The following is a 16,794-nucleotide window of genomic DNA, read 5'->3' on the forward strand; positions in this document are numbered from 1 at the left end:
TCCTACTGTACTCTCGTTAAGAGGTAAACTAGCAGCTTTGGTGTGCGATTGATTGTCGGTGCTTCAATGGACAACAAACAGTCTGGAAATAATTCCAATTATTTGGAAAATCTTGATGCCCCCACTTTCAAAAGCTTTGCTACCGATGATGCATCCAGTGTCGACGATTCATGGTTTGATAGGAGAAGTAATCCTTTTTTTTCTTGATGTGTTCTTTTGTCTTTCAGTCGTTTACGAATAATTGGTTATTTTTATTTCTTTGGCTTATTTTTTTTCATATAAAATATGTGTTTTGAAAGCTGATAATAATAATAATTATTATTATTGGCACGAAAACTTTCATATATAATATACAAGACTTACAATGTATCGGCCTTAGGGTTTTTCAAATGTAATACAATTTATCATTTATTTTTTGTAAATTAAAAGGTTTATACATATATTCGTTTATTATTTATTTTCAGAGGAAACTCCTATACTGAAGCAAGGTGATATTTTTGATGAAAAACAGCACAACAATGATAGTTTAGCCAACAATCATAAGAACTTATCTGCGTGTTCTAGGTTTGAATTTTTTTCTAAATGCTAATCTGTTTTGATTCATTGTTTTTAACTGGTTGTGGCAAAGAAAACAATTTGTTTTTATTATTTCACATTGCAGTAATATGGAAAAAGCCGGCAAAGAAGAAATTTCCTGCCAATTGGATTCAGTTTCTTCTCCGCTAATTCGTGAAAAGTCATATGAAGTAATAACGACCAAGAAAGCCGATGACTTTTTACAAGGCAACATAATCGAACCAGTGGAACTTGTTGGACGAAGCCCCGTTGGTATGTGTAAATTTTCAATTTAAATCTTTATAATAATTTTACTTAATAGACTTAAATTTCAGTAATTTTTGTTTATGCAAAGTGCATGCATTTTCAAGATAACTTAGTTGAAGAGTTTTTATTTCAGTATAATTCAATGATCAAGTGTTATTTAATTTTACTGATAAAAAGGATGTTCGGGTTAATTAATAAAAAGGATGTAATATAAAGATGCATTTTCAAATTTCGAAAATGGTTTCATCCCCGAATTTAACAAGAATGAGAGTAGTAATAAATTATTTACAGAAATATTGCATTTAATATATATTAGTATTGGTGGAAATTGATTTATTATTTCTTTTCTACAGAATATTTAGAGAAAAGATATTCCGTAAACCGACTGAAAGTTCGACGCATCATGAGAAATAAAAGCAGTACTGGTAAATTGAAAAAAAAGTTTTTCCAAGTTGGTGATGAGTTTGAAAATTAAAAAAAAAGTCTTAATATTTTCAGTAGGTGATACAAACCAGAAAGCGGAATGCCCAGTGCAGTTGCAAAGTGAAAAACGAAAATCATTGTCAGGAAAGATCCAACCGACCACGACACCTGCGAAAGATCAGAGTTTCAAAATTCTGAGTAGATTTTTTAAAAATCATTTTTGTCTTCAATATACAAAAAATAATTGTTTTAACAGGAGCAAGTATTTCTGAAATTGAAAAAGCGGTTGTGTCGAAATTGGTTATTACGAAATCAGAAATATCAAAAACACCTGTGAGTACTATGCAAAGCATGCGTGCTAGCAGCAACAAAGCACGCAGAACGGATCAGCGTATGTGTAATTTGTATTTCAAATAGAAGGCTTCATTGCTCTGTATATAAAGTCGATTTTTCTTGTTCATTTTTCATCGATAATTTCAGCAAGTCACGTTGGTGCACAACGTTATCATACACCTCTTGCTGCACCTAAAAATGCGGTCCAATGGAAACCTGGTACGTAAGGCAATGTGGAGTGTATACATATCTTCAGTACAGTACCATATTTTTCTTTTCTATTCAGTGACCAATAATAATAATAATAATAATAAGCCAAATGATCAAAAAAAGCAAATGAAACAATTTCCAACTGCAAAAACAGACGAAAGAGTTAAAGTGGGTTCATTGCAACCGCTACGAGTTCTTGGTATGGATAGCAAGCAGTTGTTGTCTTTTTGATTAAAAAAATTTAAATTTGATCAAATCATTTCAGCAAACAGTGGACCAAAATTGCACGACAACGGGGAAAAAGCGACATTCGATCAGCAGAACGTTGCAAAGCTGGATTATAAAAATGAAGCATCAGTGAAATTAAGTAAAGAAAAAGGAAAAATTTTGTTTCTTTCTTTATAAAATTTTGATGATTTTGAACCAGATACTCCTGGTATTCAAAAAAAATCTTCGACGAAAGGTGCTGCGAACGAAGGAACACCAGAAAAGCAACGCGGAAACCGGTAAGATACTGAGAGTAGCAATAATAACATAATATTAATATTATTTTGCAGATTGAAGCGTGGAGTTCCAGCATGGGCCCATTCGCCGAACGTGGGTCTCCGTCTAGGGCAAAAGAAAGCACTGACAAAGCCGATGCCATTCCAACTTGGTAATCGCTCCAGTTCGGCGGTTCTCACTGAAAAGGTCGTTTTTTCTACAATGTTGCTTGCTGCTGCTGCTCATTGCATTGTTTGAAGCATAGATATTTTTGAATTTACTACATATGTTATTCAAATTTTCAGATTTCAGTCCAACCGTCGAAAACTGCCCATGCGGTCGTCGTCAACAAGCAGCAACCTGCTCAGAAGCCGACAACGTTTCGAGTGTCGTCCACTCATACGGTGACGAAGGAATTTCGATTTGCCACCGAAGAACGGTGTCGTCATTATTTGGAAAAAGAAAAGGCAAAAAAATGAAATTATTATTATTATACAGAAACCACAAGGGGTTGGTTGTCTCATCAGTTTGGTATATTAGTTTTGTTGCTTTTCAGATGCCGAAGAAAACGCAAACAGCGGCAGAAACTCCTCGCGTTGACAAATACAGTTCCGCGAAAAAGCTCCAACCAGGTGCCAAAAGTTCGGTGAGCACCACCAGTAGTGTCGTCGGTAACGTTAAGAAAAGTCAAATTAAAAGAGAAAGTACGTACGAGATTGTATGTAGAATCAAAAATACCAAAAATTGATTTAGCAACAACTACAAACAAGGTATCATCAAAAGCAAGGCTTTACGATGATTATATTAAGCAACGCAAAGATCAGTGGAAGCAGGCTGAACTCAAAAGTGGACAAAATCAGAAAGTGGAGAAGAAACAACAACAGCGTGAACAACAACCCGGACCGTCGAAAGCTCGACCATTTAAGCAAAACAAGGATAAGTAAAGAAAGTCGAAACGAAGAACTTGTCCGTCGTGAACGCACTATTTTAAATTTAGTTTAGTTAGCTTTCTGTGAAACTTATTTTTATCTATACATATATATATATATATATATCTTGATCATTTATCCTTTTGAAAAGTAAACATAACATATTTGCGTATTAATAGAAAAAGAATATTATCAATTCTGAAGAATAACTTTCTGAGAATGTGCAGAAAAGAAATTAATTTCATCTCCGTTTTTGCACACCTTTGTTTAATATGGCGAGAACTTTTTGCGTAAAGACAATAATTAAATGTGGGAAAAAACCTGAATTAGAAGGGAATTATTGGAAAGCTCGAACATAAATTGCACGGCATGCATGAATTTGCTTCGCTTATCCTCCCTCCTCCAGCAACAACAACAGAGCAAAATTAAGGCCACCTTGGCCAACAATAGCTTACTTTAAGAAAAAAGCCGCGGCAAAGCTTGTGACCACAAACCGACGCTTCAAATAAAACATTTTTCGTCGTTCATCGCACCAATTTAATAGCACGTCCATCGCTTTTCGTTCGCACACCTCCAACTTCCACATGGAAATTTTCAAATTACACTTGAACGTCACATACTGTAGCCTACCATAATCACAATTGCAACAAAAATGAATTCGAAGATAGCTGTGGAACAATTCTGTTATTCTGTTGAACAGAGAAATCGAACAACTCGAACTAGAAACGGCTAAAAAGACGTTGATACTCAATGTTTGACACAAGTGCAACAATGCACTTCTACAGTGACCAAAGAAGAATGCTGCAAAAAAAAGAGCAAAAAACTAATTATCAACCAACTAATTAATAATTTGATGATTGTTACTGTTGCAATGCAGATAGTGGGCTGAAAAATTGTCAACAATGTCTTAAAATAAGAATATAATAATGTATATATGACACAGACTCGACACAAAATTGTGTTAAAATGATTCTCAAATCGAAAACATCGTCCGCCTCGTGTCACAAATGCAATCAATATTCCAAAAAAATTGCACTCAACGTAAAGCATACCTCAGATGGACAATCAGTAAATGTCAGTTTGTGTTTCTTTTTCATTAACACTGATACAAAGATTGCTTCTCTTCTACAAGCAATTTCAGCTTACCCACTAATTGAAATAAATTAGTGTTGTTTTTGTGGTACGTAATGATTTTTTTCGACAACAACGTCGCTTTCTACGTAGAACAGTATCGATTACGTGGCATGATAAGCTGAAAAAATAAATTTTCTTTCTTTTTAATGGAAAACAATTCATAAAAAATGATATCATCATATTATTACTGATAACAAGCTTGTTTGTTTGTAAAACAGTAAACACGCAGAGTGGTTAAATTTGAAATGAACAAAAACCATACAGACTGAGTGAGGCAATGGAGGAAAAAAAAAGAAGAGAACAGTAAACTTAGCTTGGACGAGTTGCTGTTGTTGTTGTTGTTGTTGTTGTTGTTGTGCTTCATATGGGGAAAAGCAACGTGCACTTTTATATCAAGGGGATCGAATCGCTGCCATCTCCGTCAGACTGTAATGGAAAACTAGAATCAACGCGACGCTGTCTATGTCGCTTAAAATAACTTTTACAACTGAATACACTTACGAATGGCCGAATTTCATGTGGACAAACAGAAAAACACAGCCCATCACTATGCATACGGTGCCCACTACAATGTAAGCAATTCCGAGGAAGGAATTCTTGCCGCCTGCCCAAGACGCATTGCTAATGATAAATCGTTTCCGACCATCGAACGATGCAACCGGATAATCTTAACAATTTATGATTATTAGTTTTCTTTGAATTGAAAAATAAATTATCATACTGTAAGTAATTTCAACAGTGTAGTTGCCTTTGGGAAGTGCATTCGCAAAGGTGTCGACGTGCAACACTCGACTGTGCAGTTTACGGAAATTTGGCAAAGCAGCCGAACGCATCCAAACAATCAACGACTCATTTTGAAAGCCACTTGCCGACGAGACGTTGGACAATTCGTAAACTGGCTTTCTCCAATAGGGCGGCTTCGACGTGCCTTCGAACGCTGACCAAACAATAAAATTAATTTATTAATTAATCGACCACAATATGCATAAATTGTACTGGTCGATAAACAACAGAGCAAGCAAAAAAGCAAACAACAACAACAACAACAGCAGAGCAGATTCTGAATGCTTCGTCGACAGGCTGTTGTTGTTCAATTATTACCTGCAGAAAGTGGCACCGAGTCCGGATTGCGGAACTTTTTGCTCAAATCCGACGGCCAAGCAATTTCATCATACGCCAATGGAACAACCGCATCACTTTGATCGACGATTTTGTATTTAATAAGAAAAGTGTCTGGAAGAAAAAGAAGAAAATTATGAAGGGAAATTTGAATAAAAATAATTAAACGGAAAAGCCCGCCCACTGACCATTGAACATGCTGTTGGCAATGGCTCCACAAGGGGCTATTGGAATCTCATTTTCTGCGTATTGGAATGGGAAACAATCGCTGCTGACGTGCTTGGGATTGCCCAACAGTTGCACATCGTCCCTCGATTTCACGTAACGCCTGTGATTCTGGTAGAAGCCACTCAGGCCGTAATAGATGTACACCGGGGCGAGAAAATCGTGGTGCAGTTCAAAAGCAACCAAGCAACGGCAAGGTGGATTTTCCATTATTTTCGTCGGATCGGAAATTTCATCTTTGCACAGCTTCTCCTCCATCACGCAATCCGTGTAATCGATAACCAACTCTTGCACCTGATCAACAATATCAATTTGTCAAAATTCTGTTGTCAGCAAAAAAAACTCAAAGATACAAGGTGGGGGCAAAGCATAGCAAAAAGTAATCAACAAATAAATAAACAAATATAATACACGTACATTGTTCGAAGCAATCAGCAGCGCAACACCGATTGGGATGAATGCCAGGCCGATGACGAAAAATGTTGGCAATACACTTCCGGCAGTGAGAATCGGCTGCCAAGCGTTCAATTTTTGTTGGCGAAATTTTGAATCTGAAAAATTTACATAAACAAACAAACAAACCAGAAAACATCGCAAACACTTTGAACAATATTGTACTTGTGTGGGCGAGGTTAAAATTGTAGAAAGAAAAAATAATTTGAAGCAAATTAGCACAATTTGCGCACTCACGTGGACGATTGACTTGATACTCGCCCCTGGCCATTTGGGGTCTACAAAGAACCGACTGACCAACCGAAAGTTTCAACTTGGTACAAGGCCAAGCAGCGTAAGTTGGTTTTGCACCCTCTGATCTGGCATTGCCTATAGAAAACCACACCCCGTCTTCCGATCACGCGGTCGAGAATGCCTTGAAAAATGGCAATCGATTTCGCCTAGCACTGCACAAGCGAATGATGATGATGATAAGCACCGCCGCTGTGTCGCGCTAGTCGACAAACATACGCGCAACAGATCTGCTTATCAATGTATACCTGCTGTTGGTTGCTTTTTTTAGAGGGGGGTGGGGAAGCGATGATAAGCGATACACACAAAAATATGCGCAGACGGAAATTAAACTGTACCGATTGTTCAACGTCCGCTTCAACATTAAATGATTAAATAAAAATTTACAGAAAAAAACCAGCCAACCCTCATGAGCACTGACTATTGTACAATGATGATTTGTGGCAATCAATTAGTCAGCCGTGAAGCTGGTGTAAACAACAATTGCACGCGCAGTTGCAAACAAATTGAACAGTTCAATGTTTATTTTCTGCTAAATCTTCTCCGACTGTCATAAGATACAAAATATGCTTGCTCTGTATTATTCCATTTCAACAATACAACTGCTGAACAGTTCTACGGCATGTAAAGACAACTACAAACCACATACGAAGCCAGATGATAACAATAAATACACAACAAACAAATAAATAGATATTCACAAATCAACAATATCAACTGAATAGTCAAAAATAGAAAAGAAAAATTGCATTCCTTTTTCTTCATGCAAATCAATCAATCACCTTAACAATGACAAACGCATCCGTTAAAATTTCAATATAAATGATTTGAAAGTCAAATTAAGTTCTATGACAATCAGAATTCAATCAAAATCTATAACCTCAACAATCATTAATTTCGAAAAATTATTTCTAAACAACTATTTGATGATCAGTCAACGAAATGAATTATTTAATCACTTTAAGCATGCAAAAATAACACTCGGCACAGATGAATACTTGAGCGAGCCGAGCAACAGTCAAAATGATTCCATTTTTGACATTTCATTCATCTTACATTTGATTGCTTCATTAAATGAAATTTATAAAAATAAAAAAAGCAACAACGTGTCCTTCAAAATAAAAAAATACATTAAACAATACAATTATATGAATACACGCCTACAAATTTTACATTCAGCACATTTATCAGACAAAGAAAATAAATCACTTCAATAATATAAAATTCAATTTTACAAGTATTCTATAAAAAAAAATTTCCTGTTAATATTAAATTATTCCAAATTATAATATAACGTAGAGAAACAACTTCAAATAAAACAAAAATGATAAATGAACTATTAATTAATTAAAAATGAACAATAAATTCAACTTTTCAAATTTCAAAAAATAGCACAAGAAACTCGATACTTCTAATAATAGATTTACTGCTAAACTCTGTTGAATATGAACTGAATAGAATTGCTATAGCAATTACCTTAAAAATGCTTAGTGCAAAGTATAAATCAATCAATACCATGCAACAAACGCAAGATAACTTAGCGCCTTTCAGACAGCTTTGTCTACAGCTTGTTTTATTGTTTTCTTGCAGATTACTGTAACTTGATTGTAACTTGGGTCCACCATTACAATTTTATATTTATCATATTCTTTTGAAAATGCATATGCAAATGCTTTACAGAAATCAATCTAAATTTGGTTGAAAATGAAAAACATATGCCTTATATGAACGGTTTTTGTGGAAAACTTTACACTTTCATAAGCTAGAAGTGGAAAAAAGAGAAAGCATGAAAACAGAAAGCAATGAAAAATAAACAGAGTGAATATCATAATCATGTGAATGAATAAAATTATCATCTGCATAATTCGATGAAAACAGTAAGCAAAAATAAGATGCTAAAGAGGATGTGCAACCGTCAATAAATAGCATGAAGCAATTCTGCCAAAGTATAACACTACCATTATGCACTCTATTCAGCACAACCAATCACATAATTAAAAGCACTCCATAATTCTCATAACTTATAATTTTAAAAATGTATGCAAATTACAATTTCAACAACATAAAATACATATCTAAACCTTTAACAATGAATAAACAACATAATTACTAACTGACTGGAATGACTAATTCTAAATCAGGACTGAAAATTATTCATTTTTCTCTTATTCTTACTGTAAGCAACAACAAGAAAACGAACAGATTCAATTTAATAATTAAAATAGCCAAAATATATTCGATAATCACTTGCCAGAAATTTGTCTTCTGAACTTTCTTATTTGACACATTAAAATTAATAATTAGACATTCAATTCTAATGCTTAAAAAATCATATTTTGATAGACAAGACAATTTTGCACATTAACAGTAAGCAGTAAAAATTTTTTAAATTACCTTTTGGACGGTTAACAGGTTTTGGCAATGAAGAAGTGGAGGCCATTCGGCTTCGCAAAAGTAGTTAGGCCAAAGTGTTAACAATTTAACTTGTTTACCATAAATACACTGAAATAGAAATTCACACATCATTTATTTCGTGTGATACACAATGCCTTACTTATAAGTAAAAAAGTTCATGATAATACTAAATCAATAAATCGTTTCAAAACTATTAAAGCGAAAAAAATAAAAAACGTCAAGGAATAAAAGAAATTAATTGCGCAAATGGACACAAGAACATAAGTAAAAGTAAGATAACGAATATAAAATTTACATTTAAAAATATACTCAGATCACATGCAAAAACATATTACATCAAGGTTTGACGAAATATACTTGCAACATTATAAAAATAGCAATTACAAATAAAAGGCGCAAAAAATAAACTGCAAAAAAAACTGCGTTTGCAAAAAACTTAAACTTCAGTAATGTCATACTCACTGTTTCAGAAGAAAACAACCAACTTTACAAAACGGATAGACCCTTAACAAAATCTTTGAGTACTATACTGTAAAAAAAGTAGAAACAATTCAAAAGTGCAAATCAAATTGCATTGTTCAAACAATCTGTAAATACAGAACTTTAATGACAAACAAGTACAATTCCATTCCTGAAAGTTGTAATAACGAATCCTCACGCATTTTAATTCTTGTTTTATATTAAATTTAAATTTAATTTAAAAAATAATATTATTTTTAAACAGACAAATAAATAAATAAATAATAAATGTTGATGTGTGTGTGTGCGTGCGTGCGTGCAAAACGTTTTTTTCTCTTTCCTGATTGATATAATCACCTGTACCTTGAATTGTTAAGTTTTATAATAAATTTATTTCAGTTTTATATAATATGTTATAAATACAAAACAAACAAAAACAAGCAAAGTTATAAACAAATAAAAGATAAAGATATATACATACATACACGATTGTAAAACAAGAAACAAAATTTGAATTGAATGATGTAATTCGGCGTGACTTTTAATTTCATCTTGGACTGGCATTTCTTCTTTAACATTTGCTCTCCGTTGTTTAATTTTTAAAATGTGAATTTCGTTATCTTGACAAGTTTTGTAAATTTTACCTTCCCAAGATAAAATTACATAACTAACCGTACTCAACATTTTAATAATTTTTGCATTACGGTGATTTGTTGGGCTTTCAACTGTGCTCCGCATATTCTGTCACTGCTTTTACTTGTTGACTTTTTCAATGATAAAATGTCATTTTTCTAATTTATTTTCTTTCTGATAGTTATTCTGAATTTATTCAACTGAATCTGAGGAAAAATACAACTTTGTAAGTTTGAAATGTATTTTTAATCCAAGTAAATGAATAAACTATAAACGGATTATTATTTTGATTAATATCAGCAAAATATTACTTGAACTTATGCACTAAAAATGTAGAAAGAATTCATGCCAAACGCACACATGCAAAACTAAAAAATTCAAATGTAAAAATAGCCATACCGCGACACAAATTCATAAATATGTTAGAATATATCTTATGAAGTAAATATTTCTTTCAATTTTTCCATATACAAATTTTTATCTAAATCCAAAAACACACAAAATATTATTCGATTCATCTAAAAGGGAACTAATTAGTTCAACATTATACATGTATATCAAATTTTACAGTTTCCATGTTTTCAGTCGCCTTTAACCATTCTAATGCAGTTGTTACGGCAATTTCGCAAGCCTTATCATTTGGAAATCCGTAAATGCCAGTACCCACACAAGGAAACGCCTTGAAAATTTTCAAATTTACACAAATTTTGTAATAAACTTCAATTTTCATTACAATTGATTTCAGTGCCTTTTTGTTGCATATGTCAAAACAGTTCTTGTAGCATGATTTCAGTGTTTCAGGATTTCCATCCGTCGGACCAACAGTGTGAATCACATCTTAAATATTGCGCAGTTGAAGAGCTGAAAACGCTTATTAACAATGAAAAAACTGCCTTGCAGAGACAGTTTTGCAGACTGTTGACAGCAATTTAATAAAAAGAAACAAAATACTTACATTTCGCTGGAAGCCTGTATCCGTGAGTGATCTTAGCACAGCCAGGCGCACAACCTCCCAAGGTGGCTGTTTCTTTGCTTAATTCTTTACCTGCAGCACGATGAATAGCACCATCCACTGAAAAAGAAAACCACTACTGAAATTTGAAATAAAAAATACAACAAACCACAACTCACCACCGCCGCCTACGCGAAGCGCTGAATTAGCTGCATTAACTATAGCATTAATTTCTAATGAAGTGATATCACCTTGCCACAGACTGAACTTTTTAGCCATTTCCACATTCCGATCACAATCTGAATAGTTTACGTACAAACGTTTGTTGATGAATATTAAAAACCAATAAAAATTTTTAAACAAGTTTTATTATTCACTTTCTGCACAATTTACCATATAAACAAATCATCAGTCTGTTTTTTATAAGCAACAAGACAAGTCAAAAACAATTTCCACTTACGAAACATTTTATCCACTGTTGGAATATTTTCAAGGGTAATGAAATTATTTCCACATGCATAGAACTTGCGCTTCTCTGCCAATGGCATGTTGAGAAACTGTTCTAGAAGAAACAAAAACGAAATTTACTCATTCAATCATGCGTAGCATTGCTTTAACCTGAAACAGCTGAATAATGAGCCATTTTTCTGACGAAAGAAATGTGCTTAGAAATCTTAACTGCTTCCAGTTGGAAATTTGAAATGATTCTCTAAAAATGATTTGCCAGTTTATTCACACCAACTAAGCAATTGAATATGTAATTTAGTTCATTTTATGCAGTTTATACAAATCGAATATAGAAAATTTGCAATTTTAAAAGCAAATAATAAGCCAGTTTTAAATTACTAATTCGAGGAACAATAAATTCACCTTCAGCTACCGTAACCTTTTGATCTAAAGGTAAGCACATCTTTAAAATTTAATTATGACTCTTAAAAGAAATGTTTTCAATCTTTGAATAGTTCAAAATTTCCATTTACAATGATAAAATGATTATTTAATTTGATAACAAGTAAGTAAAGTTTCACTAATGTTTTTCTTTTCAATTTACCATGAACATTCATAACTGCAAAACATCATGTAAAAAAATTCTGATAACTTTTAAAAACACCAACTTTTATTGTTCCAAATAAAGAAAGAAAAATCATGCCATCAGAATTCATCACTTCTTGAGCATGATTGTGATTTTCGAATTTGTACAAGCAGTTGCGCATCGTGAATATAAAATACAAAGACATAATTTTGATATAAAAGAAAAAAACAAACAAACAACAATTAAGCCGTTGTTGATTCGGCGTCATTTTGTTCCATAATAGCTCTGCTGTAAGCCATATCCCAGTAATACTCGACGCCGTGTTTTTGAAAATATTCGCGAGCTAATTTTTCAAGAGGGCACATTTTGAATTTAATCTCTCCAAAAGCTTTCTTCTTCACAATACCCTTGGAAAAGAAAAACAATTTATATTGCAACTGATACAATGTTTAAAATCAAAGAAAAAAAAGAAATTAAACAAGCTACCTCCCAAATGAGAAAACAACGATTGGGCGGACTTTGCTTTTTGCTCGTGCCAGGAATTTGTTGATCTTCCCATTTTATTCGATGCATCATGAGCCGTTTGAAAAATCTCTGCTGTTTTGGCCCTGCAAAAAAAACATACAGAAGAATTCATTGGTTTTTTAATTTGATTTCTTCCAACTCACCTCCTTCAACAACAATCACATTGATGTCTTTATGCAAAACTACGGTGCCAGTCATGTGAATTTGCTTGGCATTCATTTCTACTTTGAATTTTTTCGCCGGATCCGACAAATCCAACACCCTATATACGGCAACGTGAACCCCAGTTGACAGATCGTCGCTAATTTTTTTCGCTCTTTTCATTATTCTCTGTTCGTGGGTAAGTTTCCTAGCCAAATTTGCCTCTTCATGCTTTTTCAGCCGCTTCGCCATCTGCTCCCTAACGTGGGCTTCCATTTTCGTGGGATCTTGTATGGCTTGGCTTTCCAACACTCGCATTAAATTACTAATTTTAACTAAACAGACAAATAAATAAATAAATTCATTTCCACAAATTGAATAAACAATTTTTGAAAACCTTTGGGTTCCGGCGGTGGTTCGAGTCCAAGTCGAATTTTTTCCGTCTTTTCACGTTGGGTTTCTTTGCGATTTTGACGACGCAATTTCTTCTGCTCTTTTTTGGTCAAATATACTTTCAGGCAGTTGCGGTCGCTGTGCTCTCCAGGTGGCTTCAATTGAACTGGATGTTCAATCAAATTTGTAATAATATCAAAATTCAACGAATCCAAATCCACATCATAACTGTACAAACAACAAAATATAAACTGTTGCATGCAATCAAAAACACTCAACAATTAATTAAGTAGCAGTAATTATAATAGTAATATAACATTAAGTTGAAAAAAGTAATTTTTAAAAACACACTCACGTTTCGCCTGGTAAAATTACAGAATCCCACCATTCTACATTTGGAACTTCTGCTTCTACCTGCAAAATTGTACAGACAGGTATTAAAAGTGCAAAAATAGCAAAAGCTGAAAATCAAAAACAAAACTTACCGATTCTGCGACCCGAGGAACAACCATGGCAAGTTTCACGGCTGAAGATATGCCTGTCTTTTTGGAAGCTAGTGAAATCTCTTGCTGCAATCGTTCGAGACGGCATTTCGCACGCAAACGGTTTGCTTGTTTTACATATTCACCGTCTTGTTTGAAGGAAAACTCTCGACGAGCACGACCCGGCCCTTTTACTCTATATGCAAAAAAATTCATTCATTAATAATACAAATAAAAACACTGCTTATATAAATTGTATTTTTTTCACTTGACACGCTTATCAAAAAACGTTGCATTCTCTGTAACGCGATCGTCCGTTGCTTGGGCAGTTTCTTGAACAGCTTTATTGAACAATGCGACCTTTTCAGCGCGAATATTAGCCTGAAAATTGAATAGAAAAAAACTGATAAATCTGATCAACAGAAAACAACAATAACTACTTTCAATGTTGGCTGTCGTTGTATTAATTGCACAGCACGTCCATCTGTGTCTACAGTACGTCCTTCGGAATCCAAAATCAGTGGAGTTGGTTTGCCCGGCTGACGAGCAACAGCCTGATAATTCATCAAAGCCGGCAGTTTGTTTGCAATACTTTGCCTCAATTCTGCCATACGATTCACCCTCAGCAATGATGCATTCATGAACTCTTTGGCTTGGTCCGGTGCTATTTTGGACGGTTGCAGCTGACAAATACGACTGTTCAGAGAATTCTCATATTCAAAATTAACTACATATGGAAAACTGTTCACTTGCAACACTTTTTTCCGTTCTTCAATCATTCTCTGCGCTTTCAGCATTATTTCCTGCACTTTGGAATTTTCCAGAGCAGGCTTCGCGCTAGCAGCAGAAGCGACGCTGTCTAAATTGTCGGACGTCTTGATTTCACTCGATTTCTCATCATCAACACGGTCAAACTGAAAATACAATCAAACAAAAATGGAACTGCTTGAGAAAATTAGAACAGAAAAAATTCTCATTAAACAGTATGCAGACCCGACTCTTTCTGCCCGATGGTTTGATAAGTTGAGACGAATCAGAAAATACGGCGTTCAAAATTTTTTCCACATCTTCTTCTTCACTGTGCACTTCAAGCAACTTCTGTTTCATTTTTGTTTTATCATAGCCACGATCGATCGCTTTGGTCAACGCGTGGGTTAGTTTGCTGTGAGTTGTGCCAATTGCTTTCTTTAATATAATTTTCGCAGCTTCTTTTGGTTCCGATTCGGGCATCTTTACAGAAAAACCGTCCAAAGTAACGAAACTTTACAATTCAGGAGATTAAATAAGAAACTACCGTATGAAAGTGAGCTAGAAGGTTCAAAGTACAGTACACTTCGGAAACAAAACAAAGTTGTTATCTGATAAATTGCATATATTATTAAAAATTTAGAATTATTTTCATTTATAATTAATTTTTTTAAATTTAATTTAATTTTTCTTTTGTTTTTATACTTTCAATTTATTTTTAAGCGAGTCTTATTTCTTATTTTATTAATAATAAACACTGCTGTGCTCAGTGATACGTTTCATGAGTTTTGGAAATTTCAAAAATTTTGTAATTCTTTTCTGTAAAATAATTGTTCCATTAATTGAATACCATTTACTGAATGCTACATGTGGAGCAGTTTTATTTTTTGAACACAAATCCTTTTACATTTTTTTGCAAATAACATGAATAATATATTTCATTCAACCTTGACAATATTAAAATCAAAATTTTCAAAGAAAACAAACGTTTTCAGTTTTGCCCAATTCATTCATCGTGTAAATTAAAAGAAATTTTCTGAAATGATGTTAAATTGCATAATTTCACAAACAGAAAAATAACATCTTCCGGTAACAAACTTACAAGTTGCGTAATTTGTTTTTCAATAACTTCTCCTAATGATGCTGTTTTCAATTACTTAATTAATATTTCAACAAATTGTTAAACTGTTCATTCAAAAGTCATAGAATCAGTAAATCATAAATAAACGTTGATCATATTTTTATGTACTTCTCCACCATTGCCAGCGTGAACATGCACAGCAGTCCAAAGACAATGCCACTGAATTGAATGAAGAACAATTTGAAACCACTCATAAAATCGTGCTTCAATTTATCTTCCACTTTCTTGTTCATATCAGGCAGCTAAAAGATAAATAATACTATTAAAAATATTTTCATCTCATAAGAAAATTGAAAAATAATAACCGCGTACCATGTTAGCCAGCGAAATAAACATAAACATACCGCCGGCGAGACTATAAATGTACATGCTTGCATGGGGAATTTCTCCCAAAATCACACCAATGACGAATCCTATATAGCACGTCAATGCTGAAAGAATATTATAAAACAAAGCTTGCCTAATCGTCATTCCGGAACTGATCAAAATAGCCACGTCACCTGAAAACCAAATTATAATCATCAACAATTTTGCAAGAAAAATTACAAACCCAATTCGTGTGGAAATTCTTCACAAAAGACCGCTATTGATACACTGATACCATCGAAGAGATTGTAAGAAAATGCGGCACCAATCGATAGCCCATCGATAAAATTGTGAATGGCATCACCGAAAATGACCATCCATGCAATGCTGGATATGTGTCTTTTCTGCCCAATCGAGGAGATCGGATGATCGTGACTGCACAACTGAAAACAAATCAAATGGCGCAAGTGCAATATAAAATACAAATCGGAAACAGTGTAATAAAAAGTGAAAATAGTAAACAATAAATCAAACTTACACCAGTGGCAACTGACAGCAACTCCTTGCCATAATCGAAATAAGTATGCTGTGGACTAGACGACTGATTGGGATACGGTTTGACTTGAACCAAAGAACAATTGGATGTATAAACGCCACCCGTACTGACTTTACCCTCGTCGATGCTTGTCAACGAAACCCCCGATCCCATAATTTCATTCGTCACTGGCTTCACATTCAAAACGCGAACTGACGAATTATCATCTTTCTTAAAATCAAATAATTTATCTTTAAACAATTAATTTAAATTAATTATCAAATTATTATTTTTTTTATCTTTCAAAGACAAAGAAATGAAAATATATTGTAAAATTGTACACTAATTGAAATCAAAAACCGATATTGATTATGAAAAATTCATGTCGAATAATTGGAAAAAGATTTCGACAATTCTACTGTTACAGTAATCAGTCGACCGTGGCAATACCAACGCATCGCCGACGGCTCAAACATCTACCGTGATGCATCTCTCCCTGGATTGTTCGAGTTGTCCTTGCCAGAACGTAGCTGACGTAACAACACAGATGACAACACGATAACAACAAATCAATAAAAACACGACCAAAATTCACAAAACTCATTTACCA

The 16,794-nt window shown here is 33.8% G+C and overlaps 4 protein-coding genes across 4 annotated transcripts; 1 reads left to right on the forward strand and 3 right to left on the reverse strand.

Moving 5' to 3' along the window:
• The first annotated feature begins 66 nt into the window (after positions 1-66).
• Positions 67-3,215, forward strand: Tsp_07854 (hypothetical protein). The gene is given in 15 exon segments (XM_003381254.1): positions 67-187; positions 465-564; positions 662-828; positions 1,176-1,247; positions 1,321-1,428; positions 1,502-1,636; positions 1,726-1,797; positions 1,865-1,987; positions 2,054-2,155; positions 2,216-2,294; positions 2,346-2,523; positions 2,577-2,715; positions 2,770-2,810; positions 2,828-2,975; positions 3,025-3,215. 15 exon segments carry the CDS (start codon positions 67-69, stop codon positions 3,213-3,215), a joined length of 1,776 nt encoding a protein of 591 aa, XP_003381302.1.
• Positions 3,216-4,349: 1,134 nt separating this feature from the next.
• On the reverse strand, positions 4,350-9,499 carry Tsp_07853 (cell cycle control protein 50A). Its single transcript, XM_003381255.1, is given in 15 exon segments — positions 4,350-4,452; positions 4,644-4,718; positions 4,762-4,802; positions 4,892-5,001; positions 5,056-5,271; positions 5,436-5,567; positions 5,642-5,972; positions 6,090-6,229; positions 6,369-6,500; positions 6,512-6,577; positions 6,610-6,777; positions 8,035-8,110; positions 8,817-8,924; positions 9,333-9,366; positions 9,453-9,499. The coding sequence occupies 15 exon segments, from the start codon at positions 9,497-9,499 to the stop codon at positions 4,350-4,352; spliced, it is 1,779 nt and encodes a 592-aa protein (XP_003381303.1).
• A 974-nt stretch (positions 9,500-10,473) lies between these two features.
• Tsp_07852 (MACRO domain-containing protein 1) lies at positions 10,474-11,429 on the reverse strand. The gene is made up of 5 exons (XM_003381256.1): positions 11,342-11,429; positions 11,061-11,180; positions 10,885-11,001; positions 10,663-10,766; positions 10,474-10,608 (listed from the first exon to the last, which is right to left on the reverse strand). The coding sequence occupies exons 1-5, from the start codon at positions 11,427-11,429 to the stop codon at positions 10,474-10,476; spliced, it is 564 nt and encodes a 187-aa protein (XP_003381304.1).
• Positions 11,430-12,156: 727 nt separating this feature from the next.
• Tsp_07851 (u4/U6 small nuclear ribonucleoprotein Prp3) lies at positions 12,157-16,788 on the reverse strand. Its single transcript, XM_003381257.1, is given in 17 exon segments — positions 12,157-12,321; positions 12,401-12,522; positions 12,583-12,915; positions 12,978-13,201; positions 13,329-13,387; positions 13,459-13,651; positions 13,724-13,836; positions 13,893-14,369; positions 14,449-14,685; positions 14,700-14,813; positions 14,959-15,021; positions 15,190-15,238; positions 15,452-15,585; positions 15,656-15,843; positions 15,894-16,092; positions 16,188-16,415; positions 16,624-16,788. The coding sequence occupies 17 exon segments, from the start codon at positions 16,786-16,788 to the stop codon at positions 12,157-12,159; spliced, it is 3,063 nt and encodes a 1,020-aa protein (XP_003381305.1).
• Between the last annotated feature and the right edge of the window lie 6 nt (positions 16,789-16,794).

Source organism: Trichinella spiralis (assembly GCF_000181795.1).
Source record: "Trichinella spiralis strain ISS 195 chromosome Unknown Scfld2, whole genome shotgun sequence".
In the NCBI taxonomy this organism is placed as follows: Eukaryota; Metazoa; Nematoda; class Enoplea; order Trichinellida; family Trichinellidae; genus Trichinella; species Trichinella spiralis.